Source organism: Lithobates pipiens, unplaced genomic scaffold (genome assembly GCF_037356315.1).
Source record: "Lithobates pipiens isolate NorthernLeopardFrog02 unplaced genomic scaffold, aLitPip1_a1.2 Scaffold_16, whole genome shotgun sequence".
NCBI lineage: Eukaryota > Metazoa > Chordata > Amphibia > Anura > Ranidae > Lithobates > Lithobates pipiens.
In genome coordinates this window covers 3,180,498-3,198,251 of record NW_027507748.1, presented here as the reverse complement: position 1 = coordinate 3,198,251, position 17,754 = coordinate 3,180,498, and the positions used below count along the sequence as shown (strand labels likewise).

Genomic DNA, 17,754 nt, shown 5'->3' with positions numbered 1-17,754 from the left:
AGGTTTTCTGTATTACCTTTGGGGAGATGCAGACTAGAATACGGCAATGCTGAGCAGCCAATGATATCACCTGTGATGTATTTCAGTTATCCTGCAAACCTGGCCTGTTAGTGGGCCCTGGGGACAGGGTTGATGACCACTGGTCTAAAGTGTTTGCGATTGTCCATCTTCACTCAGCAGAATTTGGGAGTGTCAGCCTAGAGATGAGTGTCTTCCTGTTGCTGTGCAGTGTTTTGGAGTATCCCATGCCCTAACTATTCTCCTGTTTAAAGTTCTTCAAGCAATACCTTTTAAAAAGACATTCCCTAGGCTGAGGTATTGGAGCCGGAGTGCATGGCCTGGTGCTTGTGGTGGTGGACGGCCTCTGTACTATTAGGGAAGAATCCCCTGAGGGGCAGCTCTACATCAAGTCAGCTGTTGTAGACCACAAACCCCTTCCCAAGTCCCGACCGAGGACTAGGTGCCCCTTGTCTTCCCATATCTGGGCTGTAGTTCTGTCCTACGCCGGCCTGACTCTGATTGGATGAAGTCATGACCAGTACAAAATACGATCCAATAGATGAACACAAGAATGAGAACTCGTAATTCGTTGAACTATTGAATTCATGTTTCTCATACTTTCATGAACAAGACATTGAAAAGAAAATCCATAGAAAGCGATGATATAAAACAACATACACAGCAAAGCTTTTATAAAATACATCAAAGTCAAATCATCTGATTATTCAAAGAAATTGCATAAAATGTAACCAAAAATAACAATATTTATATTACAAAGAAGCAGGAACTCCTAGTTACAGTGCAAATCCAGGAAAGGGGGCCGTAGTTTAGGTGGGACACCATTAGAGGGATCACCAGAATTTCATCTGTGACACATCAGGGATGTCATACAAGAAGATGGCGGGTAGTAAGGGGAGGAAGAAGGAGGGATTGTAGGAAATGTAGACATGCTGAGGTCATGCAAGAAGATGGTGGGCAGTGTTGGGTAACATTGAAGGACTGAATAAAATGCATACACCCTGAGGTCATAGAAGAAGATCGTGTAGAACTGTAAGAAATGTAGACTTGTTGAGGTCATACAAGAAGATGGTGGGCAGTATGGGAGGAAGAAGGAGGGATTATAGGAAATGTAGACTTGTTGAGGTCATAGAAGAAGATGGTGGGCGGTATGGGAGGAAGAAGGAGGGATTGTAGGAAATGTAGACTTGCTGAGGTCATAGAAGAAGATGGTGGGCGGTATGGGAGGAAGAAGGAGGGATTATAGGAAATGTAGACTTGTTGAGGTCATAGAAGAAGATGGTGGGCGGTATGGGAGGAAGAAGGAGGGATTGTAGGAAATGTAGACTTGTTGAGGTCATAGAAGAAGATGGTGGGCGGTATGGGAGGAAGAAGGAGGGATTATAGGAAATGTAGACTTGCTGAGGTCATACAAGAAAATGGTGGGCGGTATGGGAGGAAGAAGGAGGGATTATAGGAAATGTAGACTTGTTGAGGTCATACAAGAAGATGGTGGGCAGTATGGGAGGAAGAAGGAGGGATTGTAGGAAATTTAGACTTGTTGAGGTCATAGAAGAAGATGGTGGGCGGTATAAGGCAAAGGAGGAAGGATTGTAAGAAATGTAGACCATGCTGGGGTCATAGAAGAAGATGATGGGTGGTATGGGAGGAAGAAGGAGGGATTATAGGAAATGTAGACTTGCTGAGGTCATAGAAGAAGATGGTGGGTGGTATAAGGCAAAGGAGGAAGGATTGTAAGAAATGTAGACCATGCTGGGGTCATACAAGAAGATTGCGGGTATTACTGGGGAGCACCAGCAGCCCCCCCCCCCCCCCCGAATCTGTTCTCTCCGGTCTCCAGAGTCCCACCGCCCAATCCACTCCTGTTGCAATTGTAAAGTTTGTAGATCCTAGCTCCGCGGGACCAAGTGCATAAACCGGTCAAAGGTGAAACCAAAAGACTTTTATTTATAATTAAATCAAAAATAAGGCTTTTCTTCAGCACACAGATCAAAGCTTTCGGAGTCCTTATAGAAATCTTTTGCAGCCTCCAAAATAGCAACACAGCTCCTCAGACAGGTGTTAATCTCCTCCTCACCACCACCTCTCTACTACTTCCTGTCTTATGGGCGGTCTTCTTGGAGGCCATTAACCCCCTGTGTGCAGAATCCCTGTGGTCAGGGAGGGAGGCTCTTTCCCACCCAAATGTCACTTCAAAGCCCCCCCAAATTCCGGGTCCCAGCTATCTCACTCTTAATATAGAGAGGACCGCGAGTCAGTCCTCTCCTGATGACCACACCCAGAACTCCTCACCCATTCTGGGTGACCCCCTGAAGTCTACCGGGACTCTCTTAAAGGGACCACAACCCGAATACAGGTGCTACATAGCACTCGCCCAGGACCCAACCTTGGCGTCCTGTACACAATGCTGAGTGATCTTCCACAGAAGATACAGGACTTGGAGCGGGGGAACTTGAAGGTGTTTTCGGCTGCTAACACATGGGAGGGTGTGTGCAGTGCACTCAGCATTGCAACAGGAGTGGAGTGGAGCAGCGGGACTCCGGAGAGAACAGATTTGGGGGGCTGCTTGTGAGGTTCTGGCACTGGTGGGGGAGCTGCCCCCGTCCTCCCACCTAAATGTGCTGATCGGCAACTGCACTCTCTCCCACCAGCAGCACGCCCCCCCCCCCCCCCCCCTCCGCCGGGCTAATGGGGCAGTGGCAATTAGTTCGGTCCCGTTCTGGTCCCGCTTGCCCCTGGGCCCTGTCAATACAGCACTGGGCTAAAGCTGCTCACACTGCACTCCAGGATGGTAAGGTTTTTTTTCTCACTAATGGAGGTCTCCATTGGGGGGGGGGGGATGCTGATACATATAAGGACTCACTCAGAGCTAATAGGGTCTCTAAGGTGGGGGGTGCTGCTATTATTAAGGGACTCACTCCAATAATCCAATGGGGGTATCACTTTGTAAGACGGGTTGCTGATCAGTGGCATTGCTACAGGAGGGGCTCATTCACATCATAGTTGCCACTGGCGCTGCTATAAAGTGACTCTGAACTAATGGGGGATGCTGACTGCTGATTATATTACCATTATATCAGAGTCACCTTATATCAGCACCCCATCCCCATCCGCTGCCAGCATTCTCCCTGAGAAATGCTATATGCCAGGCTTTGTGAGAAATTCTATATGCCAGGCTTTGTGAGAAATGCTATATGCCAGGCTTGTGAGAAATGCTATATGCCATGCTTTGTGAGAAATGCTATATGCCAGGCTTGTGAGAAATGCTATATGCCAGGCTTTGTGAGAAATGCTATATGCCAGGCTTGTGAGAAATGTTATATGCCAGGCTTTGTGAGAAATGCTATATGCCAGGCTTTGTGAGAAATTCTATATGCCAGGCTTGTGAGAAATATTATATGCCAGGCTTTGTGAGAAATGCTATATGCCAGGCTTTGTGAGAAATGCTATATGCCAGGCTTTGTGAGAAATGTTATATGCCAGGCTTTGTGAGAAATGCTATATGCCAGGCTTTGTGAGAAATGCTATATGCCAGGCTTGTGAGAAATGCTATATGCCAGGCTTTGTGAGAAATGTTATATGCCAGGCTTTGTGATAAATGCTATATGCCAGGCTTTGTGAGAAATGTTATATGCCAGGCTTTGTGAGAAATGCTATATGCCGGGCTTTGTGAGAAATGCTATATGCCAGGCTTGTAAGAAATGTTATATGCCAGGCTTTGTGAGAAATGTTATATGCCAGGCTTTGTGAGAAATGTTATATGCCAGGCTTTGTGAGAAATGCTATATGCCAGGCTTGTGAGAAATGCTATATGCCAGGCTTTGTGAGAAATTCTATATGCCAGGCTTGTGAGAAATATTATATGCCAGGCTTTGTGAGAAATGCTATATGCCAGGCTTTGTGAGAAATGCTATATGCCAGGCTTTGTGAGAAATGTTATATGCCAGGCTTTGTGAGAAATGCTATATGCCAGGCTTTGTGAGAAATGTTATATGCCAGGCTTTGTGAGAAATGCTATATGCCGGGCTTTGTGAGAAATGCTATATGCCAGGCTTTGTGAGAAATGCTACATACCAGGCTTTGTGAGAAATGTTATATGCCAGCCTTGTGACAAATGTTATATGCCAGGCTTTGTGAGAAATGCTATATAGCATGATCTGTGAGGCTGAGCTATATACTCTGTCCTGTGATGCTGAGCTGTATGGAAAGGTAGATACACTGAGATCATACAAGAAGTTGTTGGGTAGTATTGGAGAACGAGGGGGATTATAGGAAATGTAGACACGCTGTGGTCATACAGGATAATGGCGGGGACATAAGATGGGATTGTAGGAAATGTATACACGATCAGCCCATATAAGAATATGGTGAGTAATATTGGAGAAAAAGGAGAGATTGTAGGAAATGTAGACACACTGAGGTCCTTCAAGATAATGGAAGTATAGTAGTATTTAGGAAAGAGGGGGGATTGAAGGAAATGTAGACACAATGAGGTCACACAAGAAGATGGTGGGTAGTACTGGGGAAAGAGGGGGGATTGAAGGAAATGTAGACACGCTGAGGTCATACAAGAAGATGGTGGGTAGTACTGGGGAAAGAGGGGGGATTGAAGGAAATGTAGACACAATGAGGTCATACAAGAAGATGGTGGGTAGTACTGGGGAAAGAGGGGGGATTGAAGGAAATGTAGACACAATGAGGTCATAGAAGAAGATGGTGGGTAGTACTGGGGAAAGAGGAGGGATTGAAGGACATGTAGACACGCTGAGGTCCTTCAAGATAATGGAAGTATAGTAGTATTTAGGAAAGAGGGGGGATTGAAGGAAATGTAGACACAATGAGGTCACACAAGAAGATGGTGGGTAGTACTGGGGAAAGAGGAGGGATTGAAGGACATGTAGACACAATGAGGTCATACAAGAAGATGGTGGGTAGTACTGGGGAAAGAGGGGGGATTGAAGGAAATGTAGACACAATGAGGTCATACAAGAAGATGGTGGGTAGTACTGGGGAAAGAGGAGAGATTGAAGGAAATGTAGACACAATGAGGTCATAGAAGAAGGTGGTGGGTAGTACTGGGGAAAGAGGAGGGATTGAAGGAAATGTAGACACACTGAGGTCATACAAGAAGATGGTGGGTAGTACTGGGGAAAGAGGAGGGATTGAAGGAAATGTAGACACAATGAGGTCATAGCAGATGTGGATAGAAGTTGGAGGGTGGGTGGGAAATGTAGACACGCTGTGGTCATACAAGAGGATGGTGGGTAGTATCGGGCAACTTGCAGGGATTGTAGGAAATGTTTATGTCTTCCATAGCCAGGTAGAGGTGATAAAGGGATCGTTCTGCAGCAGAAGTCCGTTCTGAAGACCCAGGTCATTTTATATAAATCAAACACAGTTCTTGTGTCCTTGTTGTCTCATGTTGGAAGGCGGATTGTTCCTCTGTGTCCTATGTGAAGACGGTCTAGGTTTTCTTTCTCATACCACGTAGTATGTACCAATGGGCGACGAAGACAGGGGGCATTGTCAAAAGCAGAGCCACAGAGCCCCCAATTAAGGACTTCTTCAAACAGCTGAAACAAGGCTGATCTACAAGAGACGGGAGAGACCAGAGTGTGAGATATTTACAAGAGGTCATGATTTTTTATCTTTTATCTGTGTTAGGTGGACAATGACGCTCTTCAGTCAGAACATGCCACTTGTAGACTCACAATGAAGAAACACAAACTGCAAATGATGGACAATTATTTTATTAATAATTTCCTAAAATTATTTTATTAACCTGCTGTAAGCTGGAATTCTGACCCGTTTTGTGCCAAACCCAGCAATGTGAACCTTACATTCACTCGCCGTTATTTAACAACCCTAATTATATCACACTCACCCCCTTTTCCAATCCAATGCTGAGTCTACTCTTTGGTGTGTGGCCACCAGAACTTCTGGGTTTCACCTGGAGTGCCTGTGTCGCAACCAATCAGGACACAGCTCCAGTCCTTTGTGTCCCCTGAGATTCTTAAGCTGCCAAGTGTTCTCTGTACTGCCCCTCTGGTGACCCCAGTGTGCCCCTTTGTGCCCCATGATTCTAGTGATTCTGAAGCATTCTAGTGACACCTCCATGACACCAATGTCTACTCATAGATTCTGTCACACTCTGCAGTTGTCTGGCTTACTATGCTCCACCTTCAGTACCGTCTGATGACTCTACCCTTCAATCCATTCCTAAAATCACCAGGACTGTCCTCCTCTCAGTGGATACGGAACCCCACCCATGAAAGATTTACCGCATCACAATGTCTGTTATTAAAGTGATTGTAAAGTCTATATTTTTTTAGGAAAAATAAAAAAGACGGTAAACTTACCTTCTTTGTTCAATGGTATTGCAGAGAGTGGTCTCTTACCTCTTCTTCTGGAGTCCCCCCATTGCACTGTCTGCTCCTCTCCTCCTACTGGTCACCTATAGCAAGCTGTGCAAAAACAGTCAAGGAGAGGACAAAGGACGAGTGGCCGGTATTTCCTCTGGCCTCCCAGCAGCTAAACAATTCCTCATTACTGGCCTATCATGCCTTGTTCTACACTGTGTTGCTGTAAGGAGGTGACCATCTTGGTACAAGCAGGGCTATGCTTCCTCATTTCAAAGCTGCCCACAGACGTCCCGATGACTGGTGGGGTATGATAGAGGTGAAGGAAACATAGATCCTCAGAATGGATGAATCAGAAGCAAGGAGATGCTTGCATGGCAGGGCCTCAAGTACAACTTCCTCTCCAGTAAGGAAAACAGTGAGCAGCACTGATATCACCAAATCTTACTCTGAATCTGGAGATACCAACAGTCAGCCAGAAGTGCCTTAGATGATATCACACAGCAGATATACATTGATAAAACTCAGAGTAGAGGAATGCCAAGGCAGAGTGTGAGGAAGGACGGGGAGCGGAGTGTGAGTGTGGGGAAGGACAGGGCAGAGAATGTGGGGAAGGACGGGAAGGAGAGTGTAAGTGTGGGGAAGGACGGGGAGGAGAATGTGGGGAAGGACAGGGAGGAGAGTGTGAGTGAGGGGAAGGACGGGGAGGAGAATGTGGGGAAGGACGGGGAGGAGAGTGTGGGTAAGGACAGGGAGGAGAGTGTGGGGAAGGACGGGGAGGAGAATGTGGGGAAGGACGGGGAGGAGAGTGTGGGGAAGGACGGGGAGGAGAATGTGGGGAAGGACGGGGAGGAGAGTGTGGGGAAGGACAGGGAGGAGAGTGTGGGGAAGGATGGGGAGGAGAGTGTGGGGAAGGACAGGGAGGAGAGTGTGGGGAAGGACAGGGAGGAGAGTGTGGGGAAGGACAGGGAGGAGAGTGTGGGGAAGGACGGGGAGGAGAGTGTGGGGAAGGACGGGGAGGAGAGTGTGGGGAAGGACCGGGAGGAGAGTGTGGGGAAGGACAGGGAGGAGAGTGTGGGGAAGGATGGGGAGGAGAATGTGGGGAAGGACGGGGAGGAGAGTGTGGGGAAGGACGGGGAGGAGAGTGTGGGGAAGGCAGGGGAGGAGAGTGTGGGGAAGGACAGGGAGGAGAGTGTGGGGAAGGACGGGGAGGAGAGTGTGGGGAAGGACGGGGAGGAGAGTGTGGGGAAGGACGGGGAGGAGAGTGTGGGAAAGGACGGGGAGGAGAGTGTGGGGAAGGACGGGGAGGAGAGTGTGGGGAAGGACAGGGAGGAGAGTGTGGGGAAGGACAGGGAGGAGAGTGTGGGGAAGGACGGGGAGGAGAGTGTGGGGAAGGACAGGGAGGAGAGTGTGAGTGTGGGGAAGGACGGGGAGGAGAGTGTGGGGAAGGACGGGGAGGAGAGTGTGGGGAAGGACAGGGAGGAGAGTGTGGGGAAGGACAGGGAGGAGAGTGTGGGGAAGGACAGGGAAGAGAATGTGGGGAAAGACGGGGAAGAGAATGTGGGGAAAGACGGGGAGGAGAGTGTGAGTGTGGGGAAGGACGGGGAGGAGAGTGTGGGGAAGGACGGGGAGGAGAGTGTGAGTGAGGGGAAGGACGGGGAGGAGAATGTGGGGAAGGACAGGGAGGAGAGTGTGAGTGAGGGGAAGGACGGGGAGGAGAATGTGGGGAAGGACGGGGAGGAGAGTGTGGGGAAGGACAGGGAGGAGAGTGTGGGGAAGGACAGGGAGGAGAGTGTGGGGAAGGACGGGGAGGAGAGTGTGAGTGTGGGGAAGGACGGGGAGGAGAGTGTGGGGAAGGACAGGGAGGAGAGTGTGGGGAAGGACAGGGAGGAGAGTGTGGGGAAGGACGGGGAGGAGAGTGTGGGGAAGGACGGGGAGGAGAGTGTGGGGAAGGACGGGGAGGAGAGTGTGGGGAAGGACGGGGAGGAGAGTGTGGGGAAGGACAGGGAGGAGAGTGTGGGGAAGGACGGGGAGGAGAATGTGGGGAAGGACGGGGAGGAGAGTGTGGGGAAGGACGGGGAGGAGAGTGTGGGGAAGGCAGGGGAGGAGAGTGTGGGGAAGGACGGGGAGAAGAGTGTGGGGAAGGACAGGGAGGAGAGTGTGGGGAAGGACGGGGAGGAGAGTGTGGGAAAGGACGGGGAGGAGAGTGTGGGGAAGGACGGGGAGGAGAGTGTGGGGAAGGACAGGGAGGAGAGTGTGGGGAAGGACAGGGAGGAGAGTGTGGGGAAGGACGGGGAGGAGAGTGTGGGGAAGGACAGGGAGGAGAGTGTGAGTGTGGGGAAGGACGGGGAGGAGAGTGTGGGGAAGGACGGGGAGGAGAGTGTGGGGAAGGACAGGGAGGAGAGTGTGGGGAAGGACAGGGAGGAGAGTGTGGGGAAGGACAGGGAAGAGAATGTGGGGAAAGACGGGGAGGAGAGTGTGAGTGTGGGGAAGGACGGGGAGGAGAGTGTGGGGAAGGACGGGGAGGAGAGTGTGGGGAAGGACAGGGAGGAGAGTGTGGGGAAGGACAGGGTGGAGAATGTGGGGAAAGACGGGGAGGAGAGTGTGAGTGTGGGGAAGGACGGGGAGGAGAGTGTGGGGAAGGACGGGGAGGAGAGTGTGGGGAAGGACGGGGAGGAGAGTGTGGGGAAGGACAGGGAGGAGAGTGTGGGGAAGGACGGGGAGGAGAGTGTGGGGAAGGACAGGGAGGAGAGTGTGGGGAAGGACGGGGAGGAGAGTGTGGGGAAGGACAGGGAGGAGAGTGTGGGGAAGGATGGGGAGGAGAGTGTGGGGAAGGACAGGGAGGAGAGTGTGGGGAAGGACAGGGAGGAGAGTGTGGGGAAGGACGGGGAGGAGAGTGTGGGGAAGGACAGGGAGGAGAGTGTGGGGAAGGACAGGGAGGAGAGTGTGGGGAAGGATGGGGAGGAGAGTGTGGGGAAGGACAGGGAGGAGAGTGTGGGGAAGGACAGGGAGGAGAGTGTGTGGAAGGACGGGGAGGAGAGTGTGGGGAAGGACAGGGAGGAGAGTGTGGGGAAGGATGGGGAGGATAGTGTGGGGAAGGACAGGGAGGAGAGTGTGGGGAAGGACGGGGAGGAGAGTGTGGGGAAGGACGGGGAGAAGAGTGTGGGGAAGGACGGGGAGGAGAGTGTGGGGAAGGACAGGGAGGAGAATGTGGGGAAGGACGGGGAGGGGAGGTCGCTCTCTACTCACCTGGACAGGAGATGTGGGTGGTGTTGCTCTCTTTCCTGCTCGCTGAGTTTTGTACAGAACAGCTGACATTCATTGGGACAGTCTTGCGTTCTTTAGAGAAGGTGACATTACTGGAGTGATCTCCATATACTTTCCCATTCACTGTCCAGTTATAAGTGACATTCTGCTCCTTCTCTAGCACACAGGAGACACTGACACTTCCATTGTTTTGGCAAGAGAAGATCACCTTAGGTGTAGAGGGTGGAGCTGAAAAGACATTGAGGACACTTACAAAGGAAGAGATGATGAGGAAGGAGAAGAGAAGATGAGAGGAAATAAAGGTGAAAACAAGAAGAGTGTAGAGGTGAGGAGAGGAGAAGAAGAGAGGAGCGGAGTATGGGGAAGGGTGAGGAAGAATAATGTTACTGCTAGGAAGAAGAGGAATTGAACAGGGAGCCTGGGAAAGAACAGGGAGCGGAGTGTGAATGTGGGGCAGGATTAGGGTTGGTGCTCAGGGGTTTGGCAGCACAGGGTTTGCTTCGTACTTGTTTGGGGGTCAAGGAGCAGCCAAACTATTCAGCCTTTTTGCCCACCCAAACCTCTTGATATAAGCAGCTTCAGCCATTGATTATTTGGTGGTATTACTACCTCCAATGAAAAATGGTAGGAACGCCTCGCGGGCTGCTAGAGTTGTTGGTTGCCAAGGTGAAGGCGGCCACCAGCGCCCTAGCAACCCCTATCCCTATACTCAGTGGCTCATAAAAAATGCTGATGGGCATCCTGGGTGAGGACAGTGATCGTATTTGGACACATGCGTCAGTCATTATTTTATTATTAGCGCTTTATTTTATTATTCCCCCTGCAGAATCCCACATCTACTCAGCTCAGAATGTGGAGAGGAATCCCTTATCCTCGTCAACATGGATACAATGTCCCCAGCACATGGAAAACATAAGGCAACGTTTCAGAGCCACACAGTGCCCCTTTGTCAGGCAAGTGACCCGCCTAACGAAGGGGCTCTGAGCAGTTCTGAAACATTGTCTTATGTTTACCGTCTGACCATGGGCGTCCGCAGAACTTTTTCAGGGAGGGGCATCATTTTAGGGTCATCCATGCACTGCCCTTTCTGACAATGTCATTATCACATTATCATGGTCAGACTGTAGACGTAGTACAGTCCCTAGGATAAATAATGGATAATGGCCAACAGGTCCTGTTACCAGACCCAGAGAAACGACAGTAGTGATCCCTCTGGGCTGGACGATCGCTCACTCTGTGTCCCCTGGGATCGACTCTGGTCAGTAGTGTAGCATTTCTGTACCCTGGTAGTGGCTCGTCTTTCTCTCTCTGGTGGCGCAGGGCAGCGTGGCTCTCCCTCTGGTGGCGCTGGGCAGCGTGGCTCTCTCTCTGGTGGCGCTGGGCAGCATGGCTCTCTCTCTGGTGGCGCTGGGCAGCGTGGCTCTCTCTCTGGTGGCGCTGGGCAGCGTGGCTCTCTCTCTGGTGGCGCTGGGCAGCGTGGCTCTCTCTCTGGTGGCGCTGGGCAGCGTGGCTCTCTCTCTGGTGGCGCTGGGCAGCGCGGCTCTCTCTCTGGTGGCGTTGGGCAGTGCGGCTCTCTCTCTGGTGGCGCTGGGCAGTGTGGGTCTCTCTCTGGTGGCGCTGGGCAGCGTGGCTCTCTCTGGTGGCGCTGGGCAGCGCGGCTCTCTCTCTGGTAGCGCTGGGCAGCGTGGCTCTCTCTCTCTGGTGGCGCTGGGCAGCGTGGCTCTCTCTCTCTGGTGGCGCTGGGCAGCGTGGTTCTCTCTCTGGTGGCGCTGTGCAGCTTGGCTCTCTCTCTGGTGGCGCTGGGCAGCGTGGCTCTCTCTCTGGTGGCGCTGGGCAGCGTGGCTCTCTCTCTGGTGGCGCTGGGCAGCGTGGTTCTCTCTCTGGTGGCGCTGGGCAGTGTGTCTCTCTCTCTGGTGGTGCTGGGCAGCGTGGCTCTCTCTCTGGTGGCTCTGGGCAGCGTGGCTCTCACTCTGGTAGTGCTGGGCAGCGTGGTTCTCTCTCAGGTGGCTCTGGGCAGCATGGTTCTCTCTCTGGTGGCGCTGGGCAGCGCGGCTCTCTCTCTCTGGCTTCCACCCAGCACACGCCTCATTCTTTGTCCTGTAGCGCTCTCTCCCTCTGCTTTTTTCCCAGGATGCAGTCTCTCAATCTCTCTCTTGATTGAGCTGTAGCCTCCTCCCTGTGGAAAATAGGGCCTCCGATCTTTGAGACTACATGTCCCATGATTCTATCCTCTCCTAGTATCCTTTGATTGACCCTCAGTTATGGCCAATAGGCAAGGAACGAAGTGGGCAGGAAGCTGGGCAGGGAACCTGGTGAAAGCTGCCGTCTCTTCTCCCTGACAGGAGAAGGGGAGGCGAGCGGGGGAAACCTCTGACAGCCCGCAGCTCGCCTTTCTCCTGTCACAGCGCCACGGAGTTCTCTGCTGGACTGAGCAGGGAAAAGAGCCAAAATCACACTACATGGATGGGGGGCTTGACAGGAGCTTGATGGTGTCACCCCACTTGTGGTTGGTACCCAGGTGCAGGCTGCCCGCACCTTGATAGCGACGCAACTGTGCTGAATTTAAGATCCTATCCCTGATTCCAGGGGGGAGGCACTTGACCCCCCCCCCTTGCCCCTACCTGCGGATGCCCATGTATGGATGTTAAGGGGTATCAGCTATGTTTACACAATGCATGAAGTCGCCAGGTTATGTCAATTAATGGTCATTTAAATGGTATTTTCTGACTCACTCAGTGGCAGCACACAAGTGGGTATTCTCTGCCCTTGCTTCTACCCCAGAGGACCCTGCTCCCATGAATTTGAGGCTGACCCAGGCCATGCGATCTATTTAGTGAGGCACAGAGTGGAAAGGACTGAAAGGGATTATAATGGAGGGCCGAGTCATTCAGGGGTTAATAGGGGTGGTAACTTGTGTGTGAGAAGGGGAGGGGTTTAGGGAACCTTAATGGAGGGGGAGCGGCTTTATTTAAGGTGGGGGAGGAGCCAAGAGAGCAGTTGGAGAAGGAAGTCACGGGAGGAGGCAGTTTTTAATCACTGCTCCTCCACTTTTCAGCGTGGCCGACGTGGACACTCTCTTGGCGAAATTGCGGGCAGCGGCGGCGACTCGTGGGGCGGACTGGCTAGCCAGGCAAGTGGGGAGCCTGGTGGAGGATGAGGCCGGTGGACCCAGCACAGCGGTGGAGACCCCTTGCGTGCGGAGGTCACGGCCTACGGCGCGTTTCTCGCCTGGGCCGCCGGAGCGGCCTGTAAGGTACACGAGGAGCCCGAGGGAGGAACGGTTGTTACTGCCAACGAACAACTGGTTTCTGGGGCTCAAGCAGGGCCTGTAGGGGGGAGCGGGGCCACGGGCCGGGATGGCACCTCTTCCCTGCCTGGGACTTTGAGGTAGCAGCATGGAGCAGAGCAGCGTGAGAGAGGCAGGGGGTGGCTGTGGGGAGGAAAGGCAGCAGGCTGGGCGGCAGGGGTGAGCAGGACGCAGTGCACCGGTCGGGGGGGGCCCACGAGGAGGGAGGACAAGGAACCAAGATGTCGGGAGGAGACTGCAGCAGATGGCATCAGCCAGGTCCAGAGTGACTCCAAGCGCAGCGCTGGCCAGAGGGTTATTGGATGGAGGGAGTCGGCCCTTACAGAAGCAGGAGACAATGGCCTCGGGGGCTACTTCCCCTGAGGGGCTGCTGGCACCACCTGTACTGGAGCACAGCGATCGATCTGAAAGGGAAGTGTCGGACGAAGAGGAACTACAAGCACCAGCAGTCCCAAGCAGCTCAGAGTAGGTGGGGCGTAGGCCCGGACGGCCAGGTAAGCCAACTGATACACTGTCTTTATCAACTACTTTAAGTGACTTGTTGGGGGTGGTAATGGCTGGGGCAGGGGGGTCGGCAGGTGGTGCACCTGAACAGCAGCCGGTGACTAAGGGGCTAGCCGGTCCTGGGTCAGATACACAGCTGAGGGAGTTATTGGTGGGTTTAAAGGCACTGGTGGGTAAGTTTCGAGCACAGGCAGGATCAGGCCCCTCAGGGTGCCCCATGGGCAGGTGCAGGGTAGGGGGCTGTGGAAGGGGACACGGGGGCTACGAGCACAGTTGCCCCAGCGGAGTCTACCTTGAGGGGGGCGGGAGGGGGTGAACAGGCTACAGGTACCGGGGAAAAAACTAGCGCGGATCCCGCGGCAAGGTCTGATATAGTGAGGATGTGGCGAAGTGTGAGGTATACGCGTGCTTTGAGGGCCCGCTAGGTGCACACTTGAAGCAGGAGGTGCGGGACAAGATCCACAAGGGTGAGTATGTGGAGATATTTTCGCTGCTTCCCTTAGAGTAATTCAATCTGGAAAGGGTGAAGCCAGATGACTCCAAGAAAGAAGGCAAAGAAAAGAGGAGGTATCGGTTGATTCCAAGAACTTTTGCGAACTGGCTCCAGGCGTTTGCCGTTATGGCTAGCGTGATAGGGGAAAAGAACCCCGAGCATTGCTCGGCATTATTTTGTTATATGGACGCAATCGGGAGGCCCACAGGGTGTACGGTGGGTCTTCTTGGTTACGTTATGACGAGCAGTTTGGCCAGCTTAGGGCGGTCACGCCTTCCCTCCGGTGGGATCACAAAGACGTAAGCCTCTGGATGCGGCTTATGTCTTCGGCGAGGACCCCATCACAGTTTCTTCAAGGGGGGGGCCAAGAGTAGTCAAGCCTCAGGACTTTCGGCGGGGAAAAAATTGGGGTTGTGCTGGCAGTACAATGAGGGTGCCTGCAGATTTGGGGGCTCCTGCAAATTCAAGCACGAGTGCTCAGGTTGCGGGGGTACCCACCCACTGCCCCGTTGCTTTAAGAAGGGGAAGCATGCTGGAGAGCCTGGCGGAGGCGGCAAAATTGTTAGCGGATGGTTTTAGGGAGGGTTTTAAGATACTGTGTTCCTTGTCGGTAGTTCCCCCGCCGGCTTACAATCTGAGGTCTGCATTTGAACACGTGGGGGTGGTGGGGGAGAAGCTGGCGAAGGAGGTCCCCATGGGGAGGGCCGTTTGAAAAAACTCCTTTGCCTGACTTGGTGGTTTCTCCATTGGGAGTGGTGCCTAAGAAGGAACCAAACAAGTTCCAACTTATACACCATTTGTCATTCCCAAAGGGGGGGTCGGTGAATGATTTCATTGACCCGGAGGCGTGCACGGTCTCGTACACGTCTTTTTGTGCGGCGGTGTGGTGGGTCAGGAAATACGGACAAGGGGCAAAGTCGGATATTGAGTCGGCTTTCCGCTTGTTACCGGTGCATCTGGGTAGTTTTCGGTTATTGGGTTGTTGTTGGCAGGAGCGATTCTACGTGGAAAAATGTTTGCCTATGGGTTGCTCCATTTCATGTGCCATGTTCGAGGCGTTTAGTTCTTTCCTGGAGTGGGTGGTTAGGAATGTGTCGGGTCTGTATTCCGTCATCCATTGTGTAGATGATTTCCTGTGCATTGGTCCCCCCTGCCTCCGCTGTGTGTGCGATTCTAATGTCAACTTTGCAGCACATCGCAGGCAGGTTTGGCATGCCCTTGGCAACGGAAAAGACTGAGGGCCCAACGATGGAACTCAGTTTTTTGGGCAGTCATTGACGCAGTTGCGATAAAATGCAGACTGCCCAGAGAGAAATCCGAGGATTTGCAGAGTGAAATTCGTGGGATCCAAGGAATGCGGAAAGTTCTGTTGAGGGTGCTGCAGTCATTTTTGGCTAAGTTGAGTTTTGCCTGTAGAATAATCCCCATGGGGGAGAGTGTTCTATCGACGGCTGTCGGCAGCCACATCGGGGGTGAAGGCTCCTAAGCACTTTGTTAGGCTTAACAAAGAGCATCGGGAGGATCTTAGGGTGTGGCTAGAGTTTCTGGAATCATTCAATGGCAGGTCAGTGTGGATGTCAGGCCCGGTAAGTAATTTTGACGTAGAGTTGGCTGCGGATGTGGCGGGATCCGCGGGTTGCGGGGCCTTCTTTTGGGGGCAGTGAAGCGCAGAGTCATGGCCGCAGTCCTAGGTGGATGACGGCTTTGCTCGGAACCTGATGCTATTGGAGCTGTTTCCAGTAGTGTTGGCCATGGAACTATGGGGGGAGGCTTGCTGGAACCTAAAGTTGAGGCTGAATGGCGACAACATGGGGGTGGTCCAAGTGATCAACCGCATGTCAGCGTCGTTGCCGCCTGTAAGACGGCTGTTGCGCAGGTTGGTTTTGAGGTGTTTGAGTTTAAATATTTTCATTTATGCTGTTCACATACCGGGAGTGGACAATAATTTGGCTGATGCTCTGTCTCGCATTCAGTGGGACAGGTTCAGGGAACTGGCCCCGGGCGCAGAGAGGGATGGCATTCCTTGCCCGGTGTGGATTTGGGAGCGAGCATTGGAGTTGTCGCAGGATGGATTTTCTGGTCGGGGAGCGAAGCTACGTGGGCGTACTACCTTAAGGTGTGGAAGGAATGGTCATTATTGGTACAAGAGGCCGGGATTGGGAAGAACGGGTCGGAGGTAAGGTTGGTTGTGTTGTACTTTGTATCCCGGCACATGGAATGGGGGGTGTCAGTCTCTGTCCTAGAGAGGAAGATGGCAGGGCTGTCCTTCCAGTTTAAGTTGACGGGGGTGAGGATGCAACAAAGGATTTCTGGGTAAGGCAGGCCCTAAAGGGTTTTAGAAAAGGCCACAGGAGAGTGGATTCCAGGTGCCCGGTCACGTTTTCTAATCTGCAGTTGATCTGTGGGTTGCTGGAGGCGGTGTGTACCTCTCCATATGAAGAGCTACTGTTTAAGGCTGCCTTTTCGTTTTACGGGGCGTCTCGGATAGAGGAATTAGTGAGCCCATCACGGATTTCAGCTGGTGGGATTTTGTAGAGGGATTTTTGCTTGGAAGAGGATAGGGTGTGTTGTACGCTGCGTAAGTCGAAGATGGACCAACAGGGCAAGGGTGTGGATATTTGGCTGTTTGCATTGCCGGGTTCTGCAGTCTGCCCGGTAGGGGTGGTAAAGAAATTTGCAGAGGTCAGAATGGTTGGGGGAGGCCATTTCTGAAGCACGAGGATGGGTCCTGCTTATCTAGGTTCCAATTTATTTCAGTGTTTAGGAAATGCCTGACGAGGGCGGGTTTGGATGTGTCACAGTACGCCTCGCACTCCTTCCGCATTGGGGCAGCTACCGAATCGGGCAGGTGTGGGTTGGACGAAGCGGCTGTGTGTCGGATTGGTAGTTGGGAATCAAGGAGATTTTGGTCCTATATTAGGTCCCATATGGTGATTGAATAAAAAAAAAAGAAGGGGGGTGAATGGGGGTAGGGGTACGATCAGCAGTGAGCTGGGTGTGTATTATTATTTTATGTTATCGTCTCGTTTCAGATGGAGATTCAACGCACCTCGTCTGGATTCTTGGACATTCTTATGTGTGGTGGGGGGCCAGGAGAGGAGATGCTAGGCCGGATGGAAGGCAGTTAGGTATCTCTAGAAGGGAGGCGTATATGAGATGGTTGGGTTCACCAGGGATGTTGTGGGAGAGGGTGCTCAGGGATGAGTTGCGCTACGCCAGTCTGGATAAACCTCCGGATGTCTTGGTTTTGCACGTGGGGGGGGCAGTGACATGGGGCTGATCGCTGGCATCAAGTCAGACTTCTTGCAGTTGTGAGTGACTTTCCCTGATACAGTGGTGCTGTGGTCGGACATAGTGGCCACGGACAGTTTGGAGATGGGCCAGGTCGGTGGCAAGTATCCAGAAGACACGTATTCGAGTGAACAAGGTGGTGGGGCGGTTTGTGATAAAAAATGGTGGCTTGGTGATCAGGCATCAAGAGCTGGAAAAGAATGTTGGGCTTTACTTACGGAAGGATGAAAGGATGGGGGATTCGGATGTGGGGATTGACCTCTGGACAATGAGTACACAGGAAGGGGTTCACAGGGCTTTGAGTTTGTGGAGGCGCCCTCAAGAGTAAGTTAGTCACCCTTTCGGGCTGTGGCGGTGCTGCTTGTTGGTCTCTGACGGTGGCGGTAAAACGTACGTGATGGAAAAGGGGGGGGCTCATCTCGGTATGAGCCCCTCCGGTGTATTCCAGCAAGGGGGGTGGAATTCGGTAATGGTGGCACTGCGGGAAGGTGGGTGTCTCCGAGCGGTGACAGCTG

General features: G+C 52.5%; 1 protein-coding gene across 1 annotated transcript in view; it reads right to left on the bottom strand.

The window, feature by feature from the left end:
- Positions 1–585: 585 nt before the first annotated feature.
- The window catches only part of LOC143981546 (uncharacterized), a 119,016-nt gene continuing 101,847 nt past the window's right edge, over positions 586–17,754 (bottom strand). The window contains exons 8-9 of the mRNA XM_077479481.1: positions 9,627–9,872; positions 586–5,607 (exon numbers count right to left, since the gene is read on the bottom strand). Coding sequence (XP_077335607.1) covers positions 5,483–5,607; positions 9,627–9,872 — 371 coding nt within the window. The 3' untranslated portion in view covers positions 586–5,482. The remainder of the gene's footprint in view (positions 5,608–9,626; positions 9,873–17,754) is intronic.